This window comes from Oreochromis niloticus, linkage group LG11, assembly GCF_001858045.2.
Source record: "Oreochromis niloticus isolate F11D_XX linkage group LG11, O_niloticus_UMD_NMBU, whole genome shotgun sequence".
Classification (NCBI taxonomy): domain Eukaryota; kingdom Metazoa; phylum Chordata; class Actinopteri; order Cichliformes; family Cichlidae; genus Oreochromis; species Oreochromis niloticus.
Window position 1 is genome coordinate 6150215 of NC_031976.2, and position 25251 is coordinate 6175465.

At 40.2% G+C, this 25251-nt stretch overlaps 1 protein-coding gene across 6 annotated transcripts in view; it reads right to left on the bottom strand.

The window, feature by feature from the left end:
• vps13b (vacuolar protein sorting 13 homolog B) overlaps positions 1–25251 on the bottom strand; it is a 300414-nt gene that overhangs the window by 177952 nt on the left and 97211 nt on the right. For all 6 annotated transcript variants that reach the window (XR_003222193.1, XM_005456766.4, XM_013275644.3 and 3 more), the window contains exon 20: positions 237–343. Coding sequence is in view for 5 of the 6 variants with exons in the window: in XM_005456766.4 (XP_005456823.1) it covers positions 237–343 (107 nt within the window). In the remaining variant the exon portion in view is untranslated. The remainder of the gene's footprint in view (positions 1–236; positions 344–25251) is intronic.

Sequence of the window (25251 nt, forward strand, 5' to 3'; positions counted from 1 at the left end):
TCCAAAACATTGCTGCACTAATTATTTTATTATATCTTACTTAACTTTTATTTATACAGGTAGTCCAATTAAGATTCAATGTCTCATTTACAAGAGAGACCTGTGTTTCCCATCATTACTAGTTGGCTGTGATCTTGTTGTGACTTCAGATAAGCAGCAGAAAATAGATGGCTAAACTGACATTAGGCCTGGAAGAGAAACTGACAGCCTGTCTGAGATGAGACTGGATCAAGTACCTGCTGCTGTCTGCTGCTCGCTCTGTGAGGTTGATACAAAAGCCATGTGCAGAAGATTGGGTCCACATTGATAGCTATACCCTGGACACTGACCAGCAGGACTGCACCTGGAAAAAACATATACAGAATCAGAGTTTTAGTAATATAACACAGAAGACAAAGAAAATCAAACCAATGATAAATTGCTATGTTCCAAAAAAAATAAAATAAAAGACAGCAAAGTATATCGTCTACATCTGTTTGCTTTTACAAAATGAAATTTGCTGGAGACCAGTTGTTTGACAGCACTCAAGCCATTTTTTGAAGATGTTTGACTTCAGTAATCAATATAACCTAGTCGACAGAATCCAGACTAATGTGGAGACTATGCGAACATGGACAAAGTTCTGATACTGCAAACTTCTCCAAAGTAAAAGGAATACTGATGTGCAATCAGTGTAAGATAATATAATCAGCAAGTTAAGTGACCTAAACTGAATCTTCTCACATTGAGTGTCAGGTTCCTCCACTGCTGTACATAATACAGTCCAAATGAACTGCTGGTGGGTATCGAGCCCGCTTGCTGGAGTGCAGCGAGGAGGACAGTTTGTTTCAATTGCGCTGTTCAAAGTGGTATCACGCTAAGCCAAGAATAACATTTTCTTTTGATAAATTTCTATGAAACTCAAGACTTTCTCTGGGTTTTGGTTTACTCTTAAATAATAATCTTTACCAACAATAAGCGGACCCTGAGGTAATGCATTAGGATCCTATCAATAATGATTCCCATGCCGGCAGGATTAGCATAAGGTCTCTGGCGTGCCGTGAAATGTCCCAGCATGACGATGGGAGGATGTTTCAGCTCTAGAAGGACTTTCAGCAGTTTAAGAGAGCTTTGGACAAGACCCGAGTCTTCTGTTTCAGACCCTGAGGCAAGGTTGCGTGTGTGTGTGTGTGAGTGTGTGTATGTTTATATTTCACCTCCAACAAAGCTTGATTACCTGCTGCTTTGCCTAACATTTTAGTGTCTCCAAAGCATGAACAAAGCTGAATTAGAACCACCCATTCCCCAGCATTTGTGTGCTCGCGCACACACACACACACACACACACACACACACACACACACACACACACACACACACACACACACACACACACGGACACATTTTTGTTACACTAACTTTGTAGCTTGGCAGAAACAACTCCCTCTTCCATTATTTCTGTGAACAATACAAATAAAACTGTTCTAATTTGCTGCACTTTTACAACATTTAGTGATTTATAGCCTGTGAACTTGTGTGTGTGTGTGTTTGCAGTGCAAAGTAAAGGTGTATGAGAGCAATGTGAAATGTCTTTGTGTTCATACTGTCAAATATGTGACCGTGTGTGTATGCAAGGTGTGAAAGCTTTAATACGTACATCCACAATATAGTATTTTATAGTGTATCCACAGGTCAATACTAGGCTTTGTGCGTATAATTATTATTCACTGGGTGCAATTTTATTCCTCAACCATGATTTATTACTAGTATACAATCCTTTCTGGGCAAAGGGGAAACATTCTCCTTGGATAAAGTCAAACTGACTCAGAGTTCTTCCTCTATTGCTTCATCTATGCATCCATCTTCCATCAATTCCATCCCAGTGTTTTCACTGTTTCCTCATCCACCTCTCTCCCCCTCCTGATGAGGAATCATAACCTCAGTCCTGTGGCTTGAACTTCTATACCACACTGCGGCTTCTTAATAGGCTCTGGCTGTGGCTGTAGTTCTGGGGCCCAACTTCAAGTGGTTTTGCTGCAGCTCAGAACAGCATGAGCTGTATAGGACCCAGAAGGCTGGGAGCGAGATGAATAGTGAAGATGTCCTTAAGACCCTAAATCATGGTCTATAAGATAGACTAGCACATTTAGCTGAAATCATTCATGGCTGCACAAGTAATCTAACACACCAGATTAATTGTGTATGTAACATTAAAAAGAGAAATTTAAAAAAATACTGCACCCAGTTTCATTTCAGGATATTTTATGAATAGGTTCATTTTTAAAGCGATCACTTGACACAACTGAATTTTCATAAAACTGCCTGTGAGCCAGAGGAACCAGAATTTCACCCTATGCCAGATTCAGTAGAAAAAGCAGAAATAAACACAAATAAGTTTTCATTACTTATCAGATGAACTCAGTTGTCAGCTCCAGTTTTCCAGTTTGGCTCCTTAAATACCTGCTGTGAATTCCACAGCGTTTTCAGTGTTACGTCAGCAGCTGTAATCTTACTGTGGCTGTGCGTGATGTCTGCTTGGCATCTGTTCAGGACAGCCATGACCATGTCCATACATCACAGCACCACTCAAAAACCTCTCTTTTTAAGACTAACAGAGCAAACAATACTCTCCCCCCCCACCTGCCAGTTTGATGGTGACACAGAAGTAAAATATGTGTTGACCTTGCTGCTGAGGCTTTGAAGTCCAAGGCTTTACAATACACACGGTGTTCTTGTTTCATCATTGTGTTGACATAACTACCAGAGAGTGGCACCTCCTTTGAAGCATGCAGGACCATGAAACGGCCCAGAGTGTTTAGAGGGTGACCTCGGCAGCAGGCTAACTGTTGTTTTTCTCCACTCTAACAGGGTGGCATAAGGGTAATTACAAAAAGTGATGACAATCATTACAAAGGTGTTTTTCTTACTTCCCAAATGAATCTTCAAGAAAACACCTCAAAGCTCCTCAGTGGCCTAGATTCTGAAAATACATACAACCGCAAAATCTACACGCAGACGTCTGTGAAGACACACTTACCTTGACTAAACCACAGTGGACCTATTAATGTCAAAAGTGTTTTTTTTCTTCAGTGGCTTAAGACCAGTAGAGTTAAAAGTCAGCATAAGGCTGTTGGTGTTGTCTTACTGCTGCCTAGATTCAGGCCTCACACAGCCTGAAGCTACATTTAAGTAGCCCTGACTGAGAGAAGGCCTCTAATGTTTAAGCTCCGTCTATGTTCTTGTCAGTCTCTGTATTTATGGATCTAAAATCCCACTAAACAATCAGCCACGCATTTTTACATCTTCATAGTTTTTTTTTTAATCAGTCCACATAGTTTATACATTGACTTCTCTGAATATAAAATCTGCTTTTGTTCAGTCACTGCAACCATGAAATTTAATCAACAGGGAGTGGTTAGGTCAGTCCAAGTTCAAAACCAAGTCCCACAATGGAGACCAAAGCCCTGATTGGGGGTTGCAGAGGGCACAGCCTCTCAACTACAGGGCAATGACCCCCAACATCAGAGTAACAGACAGGCAAGGTGGGAGGTGCTCTCCAATCACCCCCCCAGGTAGACAGTGGGGGGAGGATTCATGTCTCAGCCAGCTAATCGCCCCCTCAGAATCACTTCATTGTTGGACGGGAGGCAGTGCAGGGACCCTGCGTCCAGCTTCTCCAACAGAAAATAAATAAATATAGCCCAGCCCGCGTCAGCCAGATGACTTCTGACAGGTTTGGTTAATTTCGAAGCCAAGTAGCAAAACAAAACATTACGCCAGCGTGCGGGGCCTACACTGCCTTTAATTGCTTTTCCGATGAGCTCATGACTCGAAGGTGTCCTGGAGTGAGCCGTGCAGTCCGACAGGTGTTCTACTGGTGTGTGTGTCAGAGAGAGAGAAAAAGAGAGTTGGAGCTGCTGACACCAATGAAAAGGGACTCAGCTGTGTGTGGGTGGGTGCAAGGAACACTGTTTGCAACATGTGATTGTGTGTGTCTCCTTATGAACACAAGTGTTTCTGTTTGGATCCATTTCAGATGAGCTGTCCAACAGTGAACATCCCCTGTAACCACACACAATTTGGTCTCTCACACACACTGACTTTTCTGCAGTTCCCCTGCTGAAAAGCAGCCCAGGGCAATGCCGCCACAGGAGCCCAGGGGCTCAGGAAGGACACAGGCAAGTTTGACTGGAAACAGACCCTGCTCTACGGAAAGCCTGCTCTCACTCTGGGCCAATTTAGCCCGGCACTGGAAGGTGGTATATACAGTATGTGCATGTTTGTGCGTGTGTGCTTTTAATAGAATATATATAAGGCTACAACCCTAAGTGTATGTGTGTGTCTTCCAATATGGCCCAATTGCAGTAGCTTGTAGCTGACAGGCTAGACCCACCTCATAAAGGTTGACTATAGCTGTGGGTACAGTAACGGTAATAGGGAGGAAGAAACTTGTAAAGTGACTAAGCCAGCAAGAAAATCAGGAGAAGGCAGAAAGAAAAAGGTGAACAGAGGCAGAAATAAGTCCTAAAAATGAACTAAAAGAAAGACACACATTCAAAGGAATAAAAAGACAGAAAAAGGGAGACTGAATAGAGACTGAGATGCAGAACATCAAGAGGATAATGAAAACATGTAGGCGATAAAAGAGTAAAATTTAAAGAAGCTAGTTTCCTAATCTTTATGATAAGTGAGTGCCTCAGTAAGAGTGGGTCAGCTTGCCTACTCGTGGTTCAGTATGATTTATGGAATCACTGAAGTGCGTCTCCATACAAGCACAGTTCTGTAAACTGGATGTATGACATACATATAAGTCAGGATAAGAAGTAAAATGTTTATGTACAAAAGTACTGATTCACTACAGAATTTAAAATTCTAATAAGCAGACATTTATAAAATGCATATGTGTGTCTCTACATCAGGACACTGTCTCTCTCAACAAGTACGTGAATAATCATGCAGTCATGTAGTGAGTACAGGGCTCATTCAGAGAGAGAGGTCAATCCCCGTTCCCACCAGAGGCTCCTTCTATCCCATCCACTGTGTTTTGGTGAGTCATTGTTTTTAGTTATAAACCCAACATTTCTCAGGCCAGCTGTTTTGTTCCAGAAAACGGAGCATGCTGTAGCTCTGTTGTCAGGACACTTCTGGGTGGTGCCTCAGTCAACAGTAGCACATTCTCCCTGTGCATGCATGTGTATGCTTCAATGTTAATATGCACACATTTTATTTGCATCTAGACACAAAAGAGTAATTTCTAATTTTTCTTCGGGGTCAGTAGGATGTGAACCAAATAAAGGTGAAGTTTCAACAAGTGAACGCAAGTGCATATAAACTGTGATCAAGGCCACCACTCGTTGTTTTTATCTACAATTTAGAAAGATCTTCTGTTTGGTGTCTTAAATATAAAACAGACCACACAGTAAACAGCTGACATTTGCACATCTATAGGGCATGTTGTAGATCAGCATGATATGGTGTAGAGGTCAGATGAGGGGGTTGAAGCAAGAGAAAAACAGCAGCTCTGTAAAGCTCCAGATGTTGATAAGAGGCTCTATAGTCATACATTTCCCACTTCTACTCGACTCCTAGCCTTCATAAATCCACTTCAATGCTCACAGTGTTGAAAAGACAACCAGACACAGCACAATTGGTGCCTATATCACTACTGAAACCTAACCAGCCCTGATTTGGAGTATTCCAGCTGTTGTCTCTTTTCCTGGTCTCTCTCACCAATAGAAAATGCTTATAGTCACGACCAAATGTGACCTGGCCCTTGTCAGCAAGATAGCTAGCTTTCTTAATGAGAGACAAAACAGACTTGGTCCTGATTGCATTAATGTATCATTACCATATCCATCATGGACATACAGTGCACTGTGTGAACTCTAAATGAGCCCCAGTATAATGTAAGGGGAACAGGAGAGACACTTCTGAGCTCATTAAAATAAACAGACTTCTGCTTCTGCTGCTGCTTTCCCACAGAAAGCTTGAGTTTTGCATACTTACCTTGAAAAGTCCTTATCACTGCTATCATTTAGTTGGCTCATGGGCTTTCTCTGCAGTTCAAGCCGAGTTCTTTCAGTTTGTCATGAGGAAAGGGGGAGTAAAGCATGTTAATGTCTGCCATTAGGTGGGGTTGCTTCCAACTATTTTATATGAATTACACTAACAAATTGAAAAGGCTATTTGCAAATGGCAAAATGTTAAGTTTACGTGAAATTGCAATTATGTTATACTCTCGAGGCTAATAATGTCCATAAAAAGGAAGCATATTGCCAAGTAATGATGTAGGCCAGTCTTCATACAAATAGTAACAACCAAGGGAAAAAAAAATTGGAAACAGCTTCCATGTCAAAAACACAGCAACTCTTAATGATGCTCACAAATCAAAGTAAGCGTGAAGCTGAAAGCAATATGTAACACAGAGCAGAAGAACTAAATAGCTTGTATATGTACAACAAACAGCCACAACAAGAAAGTCATTTCCCAAGTAATGTGCAGGTCACCTTCAGTACTCCCATAGTCATCCTATGGGTGTGGTTGTGTGGTTGTGTGTGTGTGTGTGTGTGTGTGTGTGTGTGTGTGTGTGTGTGTGTGTGTGTGTGTGTGTGTGTGTGTGTGTATATCAGTTATTGTCTGGCAGTAGGATGGCCTTTTTGTCTCTCTGTACAGAAACTGACCCGCTTTATAATCCAACTATGTTTTGGATTTGGAACAAACATCCAGATGACAAACACTCAGCCCCATCTTCTCCAGTTATTCCCCTTCAGCTCACTTCACAGCTCTCAGGCTTCTAAAGAGCATGCAGAAAATAAGGGACAAAATGTTGCCTTTATTACTTTCAAGCCTTTCCAACTCTCTGCAGCTTAGTTTCCCCCAGTCTCTCAGCTTGGCCTCTTGTCAGTTCAGTAGACTAAGTAATGATCTCAGTGACAGATCAAAGTCTTCTGCCTAAGATCTGGGTCGCTTGGGAAGCTGGGAATGCTGCTTTTCAGAAACTGAGATTAGCAAGTAATATGTAGACGATCTTCTGTATCTGTCTGTATGTTGGTATGGCTGTCATCCACTCAGCTAGTCTGAATATTTCTGTCAAGCAATTTGTCTATTTACTCCATGAATGAAGTTTAGTGTCTTTGAAATACTCTTTCATTTTGGCAGCACTTGAGGTGATAAGGAGTCACTGATGAGACATTTTTACATTACACTCCTTAGAGATTAATAAGAGAATACAGCAAGCATTAAAAAGTGTTTTTCCATGGATGCTCAGTTGGTTACTGCTCATGTTGCTACTGTATTCCAAAGAAATCTGTACAGCTGCTACCAGAAATTGTTGGGGGGTTGGGGGATTTCTTCCTGGTAAATCAAAATACAAAATACAACGTAAAAACCTTTAGCACACAGAGAGAAAACTGGGATTTTCTTTAGTGGATACAAATAAGTTCACTCAAGTCAATTATATGACTATTAATTTACTAAACATGTGTTTTTACAGAGAACAAATCAGCATGTTTGCCAGTGGATCGGGGCTTTACAACAAGCAGTTAAAGTTAGTCTCAGTTCTTCTTCGCAGCTGCCAAGCAATCAGTGTAACACTGTGTTAAAATTATGAAATTGATCATTTATCACTTATTCTGAATATAGTCTTTATATGACGTCATTTTAAAAATATGTGCTTTTAATTTATCATCATTCACTTTTATCTACTTGGAATCAGTGACATAAAAGATGTATCCGCATGTGCGTTTTGCTCTGTTCTTAACCCCAGTAGTTCCCATTAGTCCAATCTTATACTTTCACTCCACACCTTCAGCTGAATGATTAATACAAAAGTTGGATAGAGGAATATAAAGAGAAACACGGGGATTGGAGAGTTGTTTATACAGAACAGTTAATATCTCTTAACCCTTTCTTCACTCTCTCTTTCATTAGTTTCATCTTCTGCTTCTCTTAGTTCCCCATCTGACTATCCACCCCATCCTCTTCTTGCTTGCCACAGTAGATTGAAGATTACTACTCTTAAAGACATAGTCTTAAGTGGTTGCACATTTGAACCATTTAGCAATTTGGTCTAATGGTTTCAGGATGAGCTATTTTTGCTGCGATGCAGGGTTGAATGGATAGGGGGATGAATGGGTGTACAGTATATTGAAATACTAGTTCTGATTGGCTGCATTTCCTTATCCAGGAGGGGGTCACTGCAGTGTCAACGCTATAAGGGATGAGCTCAAGCAGAGATAGGATGATTACAACTGAACAATTAGAAGTTAGCAGATGTTGAAAAATATTCCAAGACACGAGATTAAAGTGAAGAAAAATTATATACGGCTGTTTTAGACACATGATGATGTTTTTGAACAGTAAGCTTGTGGCTAACGTGGTATACTGGGAATCTTTTTGGTTGATTATGACAGACATACTGACTAATATTCTCTCACTGGCATATAAGGTAAACCCCAAACCTTCAACCTTGCAAGAAAAGACATCTAGATGACAGTAAAGACATGCAGTTTTGAGTGTGCGTGTTTCCTGGACCTTCAGAGAAAGCATCTTTGGCCTGTTATTAGCCACTGCTGAATGAAGCCATGATTTGAACACTCAGCACCAACAGGAAAGTAAAGGCCAAGTGTGTGTTTTGTTGTTGGAGGATGTCACTCCTGTCTGCACACACACACACTGATGAAAAAGAAGAAGTGTTTATACCCACCAGAGCCCTATTAAATACATTCAGACATCACACATGCAGACAGGCATGTACTTTTGCACACACGCATAAATAAAGGATGCTTAAGCCACCTGTGGCACAGGACTTCCAAACTACAATCAGCTGCCCTACATTAACAAACCATGGCACAAAAGCAGCGATGAATCAGCTACTCTAAACACATTTGAAATGCTCTTCAGATCGGCTTCTTGCAGACCAGTGGGGCAAATAGGGAGGGGAGAAAGATGGGGGGTGATACCAATGAAGAAGACGAGGGTGGGAAAAGGGGAGAAAGAAAGGAAATGGTGGGAGGAAAGAGTCGGCTCAAGTGAAAGGAGAAAGGGAGGGAATGGAGATGAGATAACTGAGACAAGTCTTTAAAGGTAAAAAAATAGCAGCAGCAATTGCAAAGTAGGCTGCACTTATCCTTCAGCCTCAAAGCTGCAAAGGACATAGACACCTTCTTAGTTGAAAGGACACATACTCTATGTGACTAAGATCCTGGTTTATGTCTATGAACACATAACCATGCTATGGTGACAACTCATTTCCCTTGTTCTATTTGTTTTACAGCTGAGAAAAACAGAAGGGATAAAATACTCTCTCTGGCCACGAGTTAATATTTTGTCTTATTTCACTATGTGCATAGATTCAACAAGGTGCTGGAAACATTCCTCAGAGATTTTGGCCCATATTAATATGAGAGCAACACACAGTCGCTGCAGATTTGGCACCTGCACATCTGTGATTCAAATCTCCCCGTTCTACCCAAAGATTCTTTGCTGGCTTGCGACCTGGTGATTTTTGGATCATTTAAGTATTGTGAAATGATTCGTTATTTTGCAGGAAGCAGCCATGAACAGATGAGGACACCGTGGTCAGGAAGGCATGGACATGGTGAGCAAGAGTACTCAGGTGGAAATGTGGCGCTTAAACAATGCTCACTTGGTACTAATAAAGGGCCCAAAGTGTCCAAAGAAAATATCCCTCACGCCATCACACCAGCAGCAGCAGCAGCAGCAGCCTGAACTGTTGACACAAGGCAGGATGACTCCATGCTTTCACAGTGTTTATGCCAAACTCTGATCCTACCATCTGGATGTTGCAGGAGAAATTGTGACTCCTTAAACAGGCAATATTGTTTTTTCAAATCTTCTATCTTTCAGTTTGTTGAGCATGTGGAAAATGTAGTTTCAGTTCCTGTGGCACCCAATGTTATCTTCTGCTGCTCTAGGTTTGATAATTTGTGCATTTAGAGATGCTCTTCTGCATACCTCATGCAGTAGAACATAAGGCCATTTGAGTTTTTATCAGCACAAACCATTTTCATCCAGAGAACTGATGTTCACTGCATATTTTCTCTTTTTAGACCCCTCCCTAGAGGGAGCTGCATGAGAAAATTCCCGTTTCAGAAGTTTCTGAAATACTCAGACCATTTATTATAACATTGATGTTAAAATAACTGTGATAATACAACAACAAGAAAACTACCGAGATTGCAGAGAACATAGGTTGTGATATATTTTCTTGATACCATGTTATTGCACAATTCACACCTTTATAAATCTTGTTGCCTTACATCCACCTGGTCTTTCCCAGATACAGTTGCAAGCCTGATAAGCTAACGAAAATAACTTTACCCTCTAACTTCAACCTGCCAGTGTACCCAGGGCCTGCATTTATAATAAAATGTATCATTTATATATATAAATTGTTTGTATTCACACAGCCTCCTAAATCAGACATGTTCACTTGTATAATTTATGCGAACTGACCAGGACTCACTTAGCTTTTTTTAAACTTCTGTGCTGTTAGTTTAGTAGACATCTTGGGGGGGGGGGGCATACCTGAGGGAGTAACAATTTTACATTTCAAGTTCAGAGTTTAAGATGTCTACTATTATTAGAAAGCCTATGAATATGGTGGCTCAACTTTTGATTATGAGCCAGAGGAGGTTGATGGGAGCTAATGTCTAGTGGCTATTAGTGTCGGGAACAAGTCCTTTCATCTGCAGGTCTTGTATATGCTGTGAAGGGAAGAGAGCAGTGCCGGGGCTGGCTGTGTTTACTGCCTGTTTATCTAATGGGCATGTGGGGGGCTGGAAGGCCATGAGAGGTCAAACCACACACAGCGAGAGGAGCCTGGGACCCCCAGAGGACCACTCAAAGTGATGAGATTATACAACTACTGCTTGGTCTATGACTACTGCTGCACACACACATTTGTAGTAACAGTCTGGCTGACACACGCACACTTGACTCAGAGTGATGATAGTTTATTACTACTGTGTTGAGACTAAGAGCCCCAGGGGCAGGAAGATGAGTTGAGGGTTCCTGTGGACCTAAAGGCCCCCAAGGCAAAGTGAGGAAAACACCGCTCTGAGGGGGCCAAGTATGTATACAATATTTTTGCTTTAAATCAGACACACATTATAGTGCACTGAAACACATACATAACTTACCACGAATATTTACATACCAGCTGTGCAGGACCAGATGCATTATTTAATCATATGAAAACCACAAATTCAAACACACAGGGGAAAAAATAATGTGTTTACTGTTTAAAATTCAGAAAGCAGTAACCTTAACCACTAGCATCAGACTACTAGTTTAACGCTGCACAGTAAGTAAATATATGAGAGAAGTTTCTTTCATAGCAGCTTGTTATACTACTGCCACCTGTGTGATCTCAATCTTTAGTACCAGCACTTGTACAGAGGACTGCTTTGTCCCTACAAAGGGAAAAAGAGAGTTGGGGATACTTAGAAAGTCGCTAGCAACCAGCAAATCAAAGGCAAGCAGTCTGGTTTGTTTTCTCACGGTACAGGGGTTGAGTGGAAAAAAAATTACAAAAAAAACGGCTAGATAAAATAAACCTTTAATTTGACTGAAATTGGAGGCAACAAGCACTGCTGTAAGAAAAGGCTGTGAAGTGTGATTTCTTGCGGTTTGGGTTAATCCTGATTGAGGAGCCCCTGAGTTGAAATGTCAGCAATATGAGACTAAAACAAAAATAATTACATCCAAGGTTAATGAACACAACTGCCTGAGGCAGTAGAACGAAATGAGAGGGGGCAGTGAGAGAGAAAAAGAGAAGGTTTACGAGAAAAAAAAAGATTGAGAGTACGCTAAAGAAGAAGTTTAAGGGGAAATTTGCTCTCATTTCTCAAAGAGAAAGGGTCAAAAACATCTCGTAGAACAATAAATTGCAAATGATCGAGCTGGTATTGTGATACAGGACCATCTATCCCGGCCTGTACTCTGTCCAGGGTGCCGTTTCCTGTCGAGGTTAACGAATTGTATGGCTAAAAGGCGAGCCATGAAGTTTGGCAACAGCATGCCTTCCTTTTAATCTACTGTCATGCTGTGCAAGGTCATACCATCTCTCCTTCATCCTGCTTTCATCTTTACTGTTATGTCTACACATTCTATCTAAACTGTGTGGGGAGCTGCCCATTACAATAACAGTGGTCGATGGTGCTAGAAGGCACCTGCATCTTGTACTGCTAAACCTTGTCTGTGTGCAAACTCTGTATGTGAAAGCCAAATAGGAAATGAGTGTTGAATGGTGGGCATGTGAGTGTACATTTTTGGTATCTCAACAGTATGTAACATTCATTCGTATTCATTTATTGTCCTAAACAAGTAAGTATTGTTTACACACACACACACACACAGAGCCAGGAGAGTGTGTGTGCACCTTAGGACACTCAAGACATCTCACCCTTTTTGTCTCACCCTGGACAGCTGGCTGCCCAGTGCACAGCTGCTGGAGGGGGATGAGTCCAGGCAGAGAGCCTCAGAGGAAAAAAAACAATCCACATCAAAGGAGTTCCACTGGTTGAACATGATTATCAACCTTTATCCCCTGAGTCTACAAGCCCTCCCTCAACTCCAAGCATCACTCACATAGGATGGGAAGTGAGGGGAGATTTGCTAAATACAAGCTGACCACAAACCGATATTACTCATGTCTTCCTTTACTCTTCTGATACTTCTCTTTGTTCTGCGCTTCTTTAAAGACTTTTACTATAAACAGGCAAACACAGACAGATAGCAGCAGCCTCACAACAATCTCATCCTATTTATACTATCTATGCATTAATGCCAAGTTCATGCTATACTTTTAATGACTTGAAGCATTATTTTGGTGTGGCTTAGATGACATACAACGGGGTACACACTGGTCACAGACAAATTACAGTGTCCAATCTTTTTGCCATAGGAAGTACATAACATACATTGAGTTTCCAGTTGACCGCTGAGAGCAGTCAGCAGTTAATGCCAATTTTGACATTTCATATTTCGATAAAAATTAAATTCAGCTTAGGTTGCAAATGGTTCACATTCAGTTTTTGGACATTGGTGCAAAGAAAATTCTTCCAAAAACCAGTCAAGATGCAGATGAATTGATGAATATGATGATGACTCTGAGATAAATTTCAGATTGAGTATTACAATATAATATGTGGGTGCAGTACCTAAGGTTTTAAAAGGGTCTAACAGTGGGAGCAAGTCATTAGTTTCATGTTTCCACTTCTTTGCTTCTTTTTGGTTTTTGCTGCATAAAGACTTTAGTATGGAAAATGTGTGAAAGAGGGTACTAGGATTTTACATGTCAGCATCATGGAAATGTTGTGGATGCTGATGTCACACAAGAGAAGAGATGGTTTAAAAAACGGACACAGGCCAGCTACTTTTCAATTAAATTAAATTAGATTCATTTTCATTTATATAGCGCCAAATTACAACAACAATCAAGTCAAGGTGCTTTAGACTGTAAGGTAAAGACCCTATAATAATGCAATAATTTGGTTATATTGCAATAGTGCTGAAACAATGCCAAAAGCAGCATTCACTTTTGCTAATCATGATATAAAGCTGAAAAAAATAATTGTGGTGGTGTTTGAATGCCAGTAATCATACATTCACCTGCAGACAGGCTCTATAACCTCAGGTAGCTGATTATGAAAGACCATGCTGATTTCCAGGAAGTACTCTAACCCTCTTTCCACTTCACTGTATTCGCTGGTGGTCTCAATGCCAGAATTACTTCTTCTTTTTTTTTGCAGTGTGTCATTTTGGAATGACTTTGATTCATTTTGTTTTCTTTAAAATAAGTAACTGTGTTATAAATTAAGAGCATTATGTTACATTAAACAGTCTTTGCAATCCTGTTCTCATTCGCTGGCAACTTATCTACCTAACCCTCCCCAGAAGCAAGGGGAAACATTATCTGAGTGTTAAGACTGTCTTACTTTCACTGTAAGAAGATGGGCTAATATGACTCTGGTGATGATATGCTTTTGGGAATCCCACCCCTGAGCTGGGTGCAGCTAGTCAACTCTTTGAGCTCCAGAGGAGAGGAGTAATAAAGACCAGACAACAGGCTCAAATGAACTGATCTCTCTTTCCAAGCCCAAGGGATGGTCAACAAGGGTCCTCAGTGCATTACCTAACTTTAAAAGATTTTGTTCAGCTTGTGTTTTGGTTGCTGTGAGGTCAGGACCCTGAAACAATGTTAGATCAAACAGAAGATACTGTTGCAAAATAGGAGCTTTGCTGTAGCAAAGCATCCGAGACATGAACCTTACCCTCATGATGTCACATACCTGGCTCAAGCTCCAAGTCAGGAACAATGAGAAACACGAACTATAATCATAATTTACACAAGCATTGCAAAATGCATAACATTTTTTTTCAGACAGGGTTTTAGAGTTAACATAAAAGCCATATTTACCTAGTATGTCCTAAAATAGTGGATTTGATTTATGGTTTCATTTTGTGGAGCTTCTTCCTCAGCTTTAAATTCATTTTTCGAAATATCATTCCAGATTACTACTGACTACATAAGTAGAAGTCAGTAGTATAACATATAGTTTGAAATGCTGCATCCTTTATCAGGAACATGCTTGCAGTTACTGAACACATCTACTTTATGTATCTTGTTGGAGGGGTAAAATATTACTTACACTACACCAGACATTAGGTATCACCACACATGGACACGCACACTCCAGAATGTAGTGGAATAAAAAAATATGCAGTCAATGCTGTGGATAATGGACCTGACGTCAGGCAGCCCTATAAACCCAGCTCAGGTGCAGGTTTATTTTTCTTGGACTTATCAGACAAGTCATGAAATAAGAATCTCACTGACAGACTCACAGCTAAACAATAAATCGCTACTCTCACTTTCAAAAACGTTAACTAGAATTGCTATTTAAATAAACCCTGGCATCTCCTCAGGCACGCAGGCTATCGTGCCATGTGACAGATCTCTCAGTCTCACACTATGGACCATACCAGTGTATGTGAGGGCCAGCGCATTGTTGGTCCTCTGCTGGGGTAGAGAACATCTGGACAGGGCACGAGTGGTGCTCATTCACTGTGAATAAAAAACCTTTTCTTAAACACATTTAAATGTTTACTCATTCGCTGCTGAGTCATAACCAACGGGCATTATGAGGCTAAGAGTCGGCATTACAGAACTGATTACTTATGTGCCTTTGGGTATAATGAGCTAAACATTTTCAAAAATGCTTCATTACATTATATTACACAGCTGCATACACCCAGTTATAATGTGAGGTCTGGCAATGGTGTGTTCTTGGTAGACAGACTTATATACTGTGTATGGCTTAAAGTTCCATGGATGCCCACAGATTAAAAAGCAAACGCTTATGTAAATGCTGATAAAAAAAAGATAAATGCTGGTACAGATGTACATTTTTAAATGTGAAAAGATCACACACGTAGTTAACTTTGACCACATCTCCAGATAAACTTTTCATGTTTAGGGTTTTCAGATACTACGCCTGTCCTCTGCTCCTCACCTCTCTCCAGCCCTCTTAGGTTTCTTCTCATTCCAACCCATCATAAAGTTAGGGAGTGTGGACATAATCTGTGAAACTGCTGGCTCACCCCAATATGACCTGCTTCAAATACTTTAGTTCATCTGATTACATCTATTGCTGTCAACCACAAAGGAGCTGTGATAGGGGCACGCACATAACACATGCACAACTGTGGTAAAAGGGCACCGAACAACAAACAATTCTCAAATTGCCAGTCAACTTTTACTTCATGCCATTCATTCAAAAGACAAGCAAAGTAAACAACACTTCACTGCTGGGTGGCTCTCTTCCTTACACGACAAAAAACAAAGTCCACTGAGAACTTGCACTTACAGCCACCACACCTTTGTGCTGAGCTGAACCAGATGATGTAGCCCGGACACCAATAGGGCAGTCTCAGTCATTCTAGATTCATTTCTTGACTTGCCTACCCTGCAAGTCTTGAGGATCCTTTGGGAAGTGTTGGGGTAAAGCTGCTTTCACACAGGGTGCAGTATGCGCTCCAGTCGGCACTTGGTTTAGCACATTGTTCAGGGAAGCCACAGAGGACAAAGCAAAAAGGGAGCCTTTAGTGAGATTTTAGTGAAACTCCAAACCTTTAAAAAGATTCATAGAGACATAGAAACATATGACAAATTTAAGCTAAGTTATATTGCTGACCTACAACGAGTTACTTGACGTGAATGAGGCAGGTTAATTGCAAGAGCCTGATAAAAACTCAAACTTACTCTATGAATCAGTGACTCAATAACTTTTGAACTTGGACGTCATTATACAAGAGAACTCCTGAGCTGTGCTGCACGTTTCTCGCTACAACAACATATTGAAAATACTATGTGACAATGTGTGTAAGGACTCCTTAAGAAAAAAGTGCATTTACTCTGTTCAAAATTTTAGTGTCACAGTGATTTGCAAATCAACTAATCCGAGTGAAGGATTATGAAGAGAAAATCCCGACATATATATGTATAGTACACTAATATTACCTGAATCAAAAACCTTAGGACAACAGCTGAATTTTAACATCTTGGTTCTAATAATGTAAAAGACCAATATAAATTACGGTTGGGCAAAAAAGAAAAAAAAAGTTTTTTAAATTTACATTAAAAAGGTAACTAACATTTAAATGACATTTAGCCTGAGAAGCAGTTTGGAGTTCAGAAAGTTCAATTTCTGTACCAGACTTTCAAGTCATGTCTGGTTCAGATTTCATAAAATACTACCGCAATATCACTTTGAACTCTAGCCAGTGATCTCAAATAGTGATAATTTCACTGAGGAATATTTATGATTGTTAAAAAAACATGGCTTTGTAAATAAAGCAAGACCAAACTTATAAAAGAGATGCTCGAAGCTATTAAATTAACTTAATGTGGACACTGTTTCAAAATTTATTGTGAAAGAACAAGTGAACAAGTAACCTTACAGCAAAAATAATTTTATAAAATAAAAGTTGTACAAACGCCTCAGTTGACAAGAAACAAAAACTGCTATATTTAGAAGACCTAAAATTTTCAAACGTCAAAGATCCTCGTGAGAACTGTTGACAACACCTGCAACACTGGCTAATGTACTTTTTGCTAAATTCATATTACAAACGGGTGACAGAGTAAGAAAAGGTATTAGGCCAACTAAAAATGCTACAAACATTGTCATTATTATTACAGACTCAATAATATTCACTCATAATTATTATTGTTCTCTCCACTTGTCTTCATAAGCATATACCAGTCTATCATTCTGTATTTTTTTTGCCATCAGACATCTGGTCCTCCCGCCCCCCCACATCACCACCACCACTGCTGAGGTTTATTTGACTAGAAAATTACCCTACTCGTGTTTAACAAATCTCCAATATTGTCATCACCAAATATTTATTTGTAGAGGAGAGGAATTCTGAATGGCTACATTCCTTCTGCTTTGTGCATTTACACATTTTTTGCATGAGCATGCACCCAGCCACACACGCACAAATGTACACAAGACACAAGATATGTTTGAGTGCGTTTCCATGTAGCACATTTATAAGGTGCTGTACTTGTTTCAGTGAAAGTCATACATAATGTCAGACATAATTATGCAAAGGTTATCTGCATGATTGTGTCTACTACCTCTTGTGTAAACTACTGCAAAGTTAGAGGTGTGAGCCAAAGAAATATCCACAATAATACGAAGACCAAAGGTTTGCCAGCTTGCACTGCACTGGAATGAGATGAGATTAGTTTTATGCACTTAATGCATCAGTGATTTTTATGTTATGCCTGAATAACACAGCTTGTTGTATGTAAATTATTATCAAAGGTTTTTTTTTTGACATTACCAGTAATTTGGTCTTCTTGCCTACTTATTTGTCAGCATTTTCTCTTTCTATCAAAAACATTTGATTGCAATGACTATTTGATTACCCTTAAAATAATTTTTACGGGTTTTAAAAAAATTATTTAATTACCCTTAAGTAAGTCTTTATTAAACTCCTGAACCCTTCACAGACTTGCCTCTGTTATCCACACTTGGCCCCATTAAATACCACTTCAGCTTTATTTTAATCAGGGTGAACAGTCGGTCTCAAGACATTTAATTCGCTGACTGTGGTGTACCATCAAACTGACAGTGGGGAGCTCTCAAGCGAGACAAAACACCACAAGGGGGCAGTGATGTAACAAGGACCTGGAAAAGGTCAGAAAGAGTTTCTCATAAACAACAGTGAGAGAAGGGAGAGCAGAACAGGGAATACGGGGGTGATAACTGAAGGGAAAGGAATAAAGTTTGGGTCGAAGAGATGAATGAGGGAAAAAAGAAACGGCAAGAGCAAAGTCAAATTATCAAAAAAGAAAAGAAAAGAAAGATGAAGGAGAAAAAAATATGAAGAATGGACAAAGTACAAAGGACCTCTATGGCATATATACAAATATTAAGACAGGAGGAAATAACACATAAGATTAAGGCCACGGAGTGACAAACAAAAGCAAGCTGCTCAAAAAAGAGAAATACGGTCAAAGACGCCCCCGATATCAATCACACGTAAGCTAAAAATGCTTGGGATTCATTTACATGCTCGTTTTAAATACTACACACATGACTTTTCCACATTTTAGCAAACACTTCAGTTCAGGAAACTAAACCAGAAAAAAAAAAAAATCTTTATCTGGACAGTCTGTCTGCCACCACTCTTTGAATAGTGATGCAGATAAACACAGATGTGAAACACACACATAAACGAGAACTATTGGCCTCCCAGAGAGCTGCCCCAGTAAAACCACAGATCCCAGAGGGAGGCGCTCCGGTATCTTTTAAGTGACCTATTCTTTAAACCTACTTGGAGATATTTTTACTAAAGAAGATATTTGTCAGGAAATCACTGCAGAACAAGACTTCTGGGCTATTGCTTTCCACACCATAGTCGGTCTGACCTGCCGACCGCAACCTTTCATCTGTGGTTAACTCACAGTTGTGTAGATTTGTTTGGTTAGTTGCCCTCTTAGCACTTCATTTACCACTGTACATAAAAAGACAACAAATAACAAGACTGAGTCAGAGCATATACTTTGTTAACAGGATACATGAAATCTAATTACACATTTCATAGTAACAATATAATTTACTTATGCTTTTCTATCACACATTTTCGATCATATTCCCATTTTATGTGTGTACAATAATCTTCCAGCACATATGTACACACCCTGGCCCGCCTGTCTGCCCTTATAGCCCATACTGAACTCCACAGTCTCTGTTTTTCCCCCTGGCTATGGAAGCTTGCAGAGGGCAAACCACAAGGATAAAGAGCATGATGACCAATGTAACACGTGGCAATGCAAAAACACACACACGAACATAAAAGTCTAGTATTGCTGAAGAACTCGCAACCAAAATGCAGCCAATTTGAACTAAACTCAGTGCACACTCACCCCACCCAGTGCTGTGTCATTCTGACAAAGCATGGCCAATAAACAGTTCAGTATAGTATAATCACGCAAACACACAAAAGTGTAAAAATCTTTGGACGAAAAAAAAGCACAAAATTAAAACAATTTCTTATTAAGTATAAAAACAGATCACTCATTACTCCACGTTAGAGCTTGTCTATACTCTCACACAGTAATTGGTTTTTCTGTGACATTTTTGTGTGTTCACCTCAAAAGCTGCTAGTAATTACTCACATGGATTAAACTGGAGACCACAAACGGCCGTGATGCTGTGCTGTTTTCAAGTTCCAAGTCGTGTTTATTAAGCTGATGTTTCAGGACCAAATGTTCACTGTCCATAAAGTGTAGAATTTTAACTCTGTGACGGTCTGCTGCAGTGGTTTCACATTAGTCATCTTTCTGTGATCTCTGTTTATCATTTGTATACAGAGCTCAGAGTAACGTTTAGCATGATTCATAATAAATCATACAACAGGTTTGTCATAATTCACTCTGGATCTATTTAAAGGATTCAGGATCAGTTACAGTATTTGGTCCATACTCACAAAGAAAACTTATCAAGTAAATCTGAAACTCACTGTTGGACTTTTGACACAGATGCACTTACTACAGATGAGCTTAGAAGAAGGCTTAAATATGTAGTATGCAATGAAGCAGTGGTAATGGAGTGAGACTATCTAACCACTGTCTCTCCGACAACCGTCTCCAGCGCCCCACTGCTCCTTCCCTCCCATGACAAGGTTGACCCCATGTTCACACCAAGATAAGTGCAGGGAGACTTAGCCATGCCTCTGAAATGCCCCTCTACATCTCTGACACCCCAGTAGCTCTCTGTCAGACTACTTTGTGTCCACAGGTTCATCCTACCACCCATTGTGAAGGCACCAGCTCAGTGGATCTGTTGATTGTCAGGATAAGGCATCTTCTTTTTTAACAAGGTCATCTCACCTCAAATCCCTAGATTACATTAGATTACATTAAATTACACTGGATTAGGTAAAAAGACAGATTATGGAAGCTTTAAAATTCTGAAATGAGAGACCACCTAAGAACTAATGGGCACCATGTAATGTTCGGAGACCAAATATGAATCTCATTTTGAAATAGTGTCTTTCTTGAACACTGGCTTAGTCTTTCTGGCTGTTTTGGTTTCCCTTTGGCTGCAGAGGAAGCTCCAGTGAAGGTTTGTGATAGCAGAAAAGCACTGGTGGCTGATAAGAGAGGTGTGAACAGCAGTATAAGCAAGCCATTGCAGGGGGTTGGAATGATTGACCGTGAGGTTAGAGGGTTACAAGACAAGTGGACATAACAGAACAGTGCCGTGCCAGAAGTCAGCTGAATTGCATGTGCAGTGGATCAACTCTTACTGTTACAAAACGAGCATTTCAAAAAATTAGCGTACTTAAAGACAATACGGTAGCCCACATCAATGATTTCTACACATATAAAGTTGCCCGTCATAGCTTGATATACTGAATACAGAATGAATCAGTTTATTATTCAACAAAAGCATATCCACCAAGCACAAACAGCATACTGTGTATACAGTTTTATAACTAGATAAAGCTTTTTTATGGCTAGGATAGGTGTAGTACATTCACTAAAGTACTAAAGTCTAAAAGACAACGATCGAAGAACATTTCTAGGGCCTGATGCAACACCAATTCTACATTTACTACTGAATCAAAAATCCACCGTGTGACTTGATAAGGTCCCTTTGCTGAACCTCCCCCATCTGCTACTTATCACACTGCCCCCGCCTCAAACACACACACACAGACACACAGACACACACAGACAAAATGTGGACTGGTATGACCTCTGACACTTTAATCAACGGGCATTAAAGAGACTCTTAAACAAAACTGACTCACTGCGCAGATTGGACTGACAAGGCGACTGGCTGGCTGGCTTAGAGGCTAAGTGGGATCCAGAAGCAGCGGCTCTGAAAGATCGTTGCCAACACTTTGGAGATTGAAAGAGGTGGTGGGAGAGTGTTGGCCATCACAGGGTTTACAGATTAGCCTGGTTTATTAGTTCGCTATAAGGATCTTCCACCCTTCAAGGTTTGTCACACGTCACTTTCCTGCCTTGCCCGTTTAGGCCCTGTCTAATAAAGGCAGGGTCTCTGTCAGTCAGATGCAGATGGAGGAGAAAGGGTGAGAGTGATTTAATGATCCTGTAATGTTGGAGAACATAACAAAGCCGCCAAAGCTCTACAACAAAAAACATCACAAATCTGTACACCCACTTGCGTAAGAAAAAACACAGAGACACACTCACCAAAGCACAATGGTTTTGTGCAGATTTTCACCACAGCGCTCAGTATTTGCACATGTCTACGCAGATAAAAGACTTTTCCTTTTGAATTTTAATGATTTGTAACAAGCGGTAAAGTGACAGCATGTGAAAAATATGCAAAGTGCACCAGGAGGACAATGGTGCAGTCACAAAGCATGGCAATTAATCAGAGGGAAAATGAGAATTAGATCAATGTGTTGATATAGCTAGAATAAAGGAGAAAAAGTCTATAACTTATTCTGAAAGAGGGTAATATTTCTGATTCATGTTAGAGCGTAATAGTGACCAAGCCTGGGGTCACCTAACGGTTAGGCCACCAAAGGGATTTACAACAAATCCACAAGAAATTACGTTTCTCTTAAAATCTTTAAACGGTGCTGCATTCCTGAAAATAAAAATAACAAATAAGTTTTGTCCCCAGATACAGGCCAGGCAAAAAACACCCCCATCCACCTTTTGTGTCAAATCTCTGCTATAAAACAATGCCATCCTAACAAATACATTGTTTCTTTGAGGGCTTTTGATTTCAAATTGCTGGATGAAGTGTTGAATTTGTACTGTAGTGTGTTAGGGTTCGGCTTTGAAGTAACAAATCTTGAAAATATTAGCTAAAATTAAATGCATGTTATGAGCCTGTCATAGTAAGTTGTTTTTATGTCATGTACGATCAGTTGCTGAATTTGTGTTTTTTACCTCCACATTAGAAGCTGTGACACCATTAGTGCTGCGTTGATCACAGACCCTTTGTTAGCATGTATAGATGCATTTATAATGTAGCTCTCCCCCTTAAAACAAAGACCAGCCAACACAGATTCAAACAATCTAGCTGGTCTCTGTCGAGACATCATGCTCAGGTACTAGTTTACTTATTGAGCAACATTTGAAATAGAGGCTCTCCTCTTATAAAAGCCTGCTTTGCATAAAGGGGGAGGTCACCCTACAATCTCTATTTGAAGAAATGCCCAGAACCCGTGACTGTATAAAAGTCCATGCGATACATTGTGGACAACGCAAAGCCTGCAGAGATTCTATTACTTTCAACAAACCAATGATTTGTTTATCAGAAATAATGATTTAAAGTTTCCAGAGATATCTCTTAGATATTACTCACTAAAAAATAAATGCCAGCTTTTATTTCCTGTCTTTAATAAGCACACAGTCATATCCAATTTTCAGTATGAGGTAACAGGCCCCCATGAATTCTGGCCTACTGCATGCAGCGCACCACACATGTAGCCAAGTCATCCATCTCTCCGTGTGTGGAGAAGCCGCCTGAATTTAGTGTCTGCACCTGGACAGGGATCTTCTGCCTGTCCAAAATCCAGGCCTTGCAGTGACACTTTAAAACAGAGCAGACTCATTCAGCAGTCAATCAGCAGTCTTCACTTCCTCTGCTCATGTTATCTGTCACAACCCCCTCTCCCCCTTCTCTGCTTAAATACACTCATCCGTTATCATTCTAGCTCTCTTTACTGTTTTGATATCACTAGCATTGTGTCAACATTTCAGGAGGCTGTAGATTCATGAGATGAGATTTTCCATCAGCTTCAAAATCTCTGACAAAACTTATGTTTATCTTTAAAAAATGTCTTAAATTTCATGAAAAACTCTACAGCAAAGCAGAAAATACCATGTAAAAATATCACGTGGTAATAAGCCTACACCTATAAAAGTAGCAGCAGTTTCAATAGAACGTGAACATATAACAGTGAGGGAGACCCAGTAAACCTACAAACATGTATACACTACCTGCATACACAGGCAAAAACAGACCACAGGATTGGGTTATATGTAACCCACTGCATTCAAAATGTTCCCAGTCAGATAAATTTGCTGACCTTTAGCAACTGGGAAGTTACACAGCTAATACACAGGACACTGACATGCTTATATTTAGGTGAACATATACATATATACATGAAACTAGTTTCACACTCAGATTGTATGACGCCAGTGTCAAAGGTCTGGTCTGTTTTCCCCCAGAAATACCAGAGAGGTAAGGGCTTAATAGTGCTGTCAACCATGGAACTGACAGAAGACTCTGAGGCCTAAAGCCCTGGAGCAAAGTCTCCACCTTGGCAGTATAGTTCAGCCACACAGAAGCAAAGATGTAGCCTGTAGGTTGGGTGTCAGGCCTCAATCTCAGCCCACACAGTTTATGCTGATACTACACACTGTGGATACAGACTCACATTAGTCACAGCTTTCAAAACACGGCATCATATTTCATGGTAAATTGTTTTCATTATTAATTTTGGTAATGAGTCTGTTACCAGGATGGTATGTCTGCATTTCTCTCTGTCTCTCACTCTTATTTTTCCTCTCACATTGGTCTAGAAAGCAAAAAAGTGTTGATGGGTGATAATAAATGATAACCATTTGATTTTAGGTGGCTCTAATTAAGTCTTTATTATTTCACCTTGAAATAAGAGCTGTAAAAATGCTGATAGTGAGAGTGAATGACATAGACTGACACGTGTTTGAAATATAGTTAAGAGGCTACAAAATGAAAAGCCATTTCATGGAAAAAAATCAGCTGTCATCAGCATACAAGTGAGGAAATTAAGGTCATGACTGGACATGTTTGGGCCTGTCTCTAAACTATATTATGTAATAACAATGGTAAAAACAGGCACAGAAGAGAAAATTAATAGGTGCTCAGAGTCAGAATGACAACTTGCAATAAAAGCTTAGTTGAGCTGGAGATGACCAGTCACAAGGCCTTGTCTGGCCTTCAGAAACAATAAGGCTCAAGTTACCAGGAGAGGCTGAGGGGCAAAGGGAGGAGGATGCTCTCTTCACCCACAACACCATAACTCTCACTGGGCCAGAGCCTCTGTCACTGGATGCTGCTCTGGTTGGAGCTCCCAGTAACCTTTTAAATCAGGTCCCATTGACAGCTTCCATTAACATTCCTGCCCAGCCTGGCAGGCAATTGAACAAAGGTTAAGTGGGGCAGAGCAGAGTATAGGCTTTGGGGGTGGTGGTAAACTCTGGGACCAGGAAGAGAAGAGCACATGGGTGCAGGACAGAAAAAGAGGAAAAAGCCACAAAGTGAGGGAGGGTAAAGATCAGAGACAGTGACGGAGACGGGGAGGGTACGGAGTGGAAAAAAAAATGCAACAGGGAAGGGATCTGGAACTGCTTTGTATTTGTGTGTAAAGTGCTGAATAGGTGCTTATTTAAGCTCTGTCAGAAGGTACAGAAGATTTCTACATAATGCCGTTCAACCAATTTCGAAATGTTTATACCTGATCCCAAAAGCCACACTCAAAGTTGAAGTGTTAAACTTAACAACATAAAGTGCAGGGAAGATATGGTGTTGATTAAACATGGAAACAAAAGTTCAAACAGTTTTTCCAGACTAACATTCATGAACAAATGAATAAAAGCAACTGAAGAGAGTTCAAACCTAAAGCATACTTTCTCACAACAGGTTCCAGGGAATTGACCTAAGCATACTAAGGTCATATGTCTTGTATGTA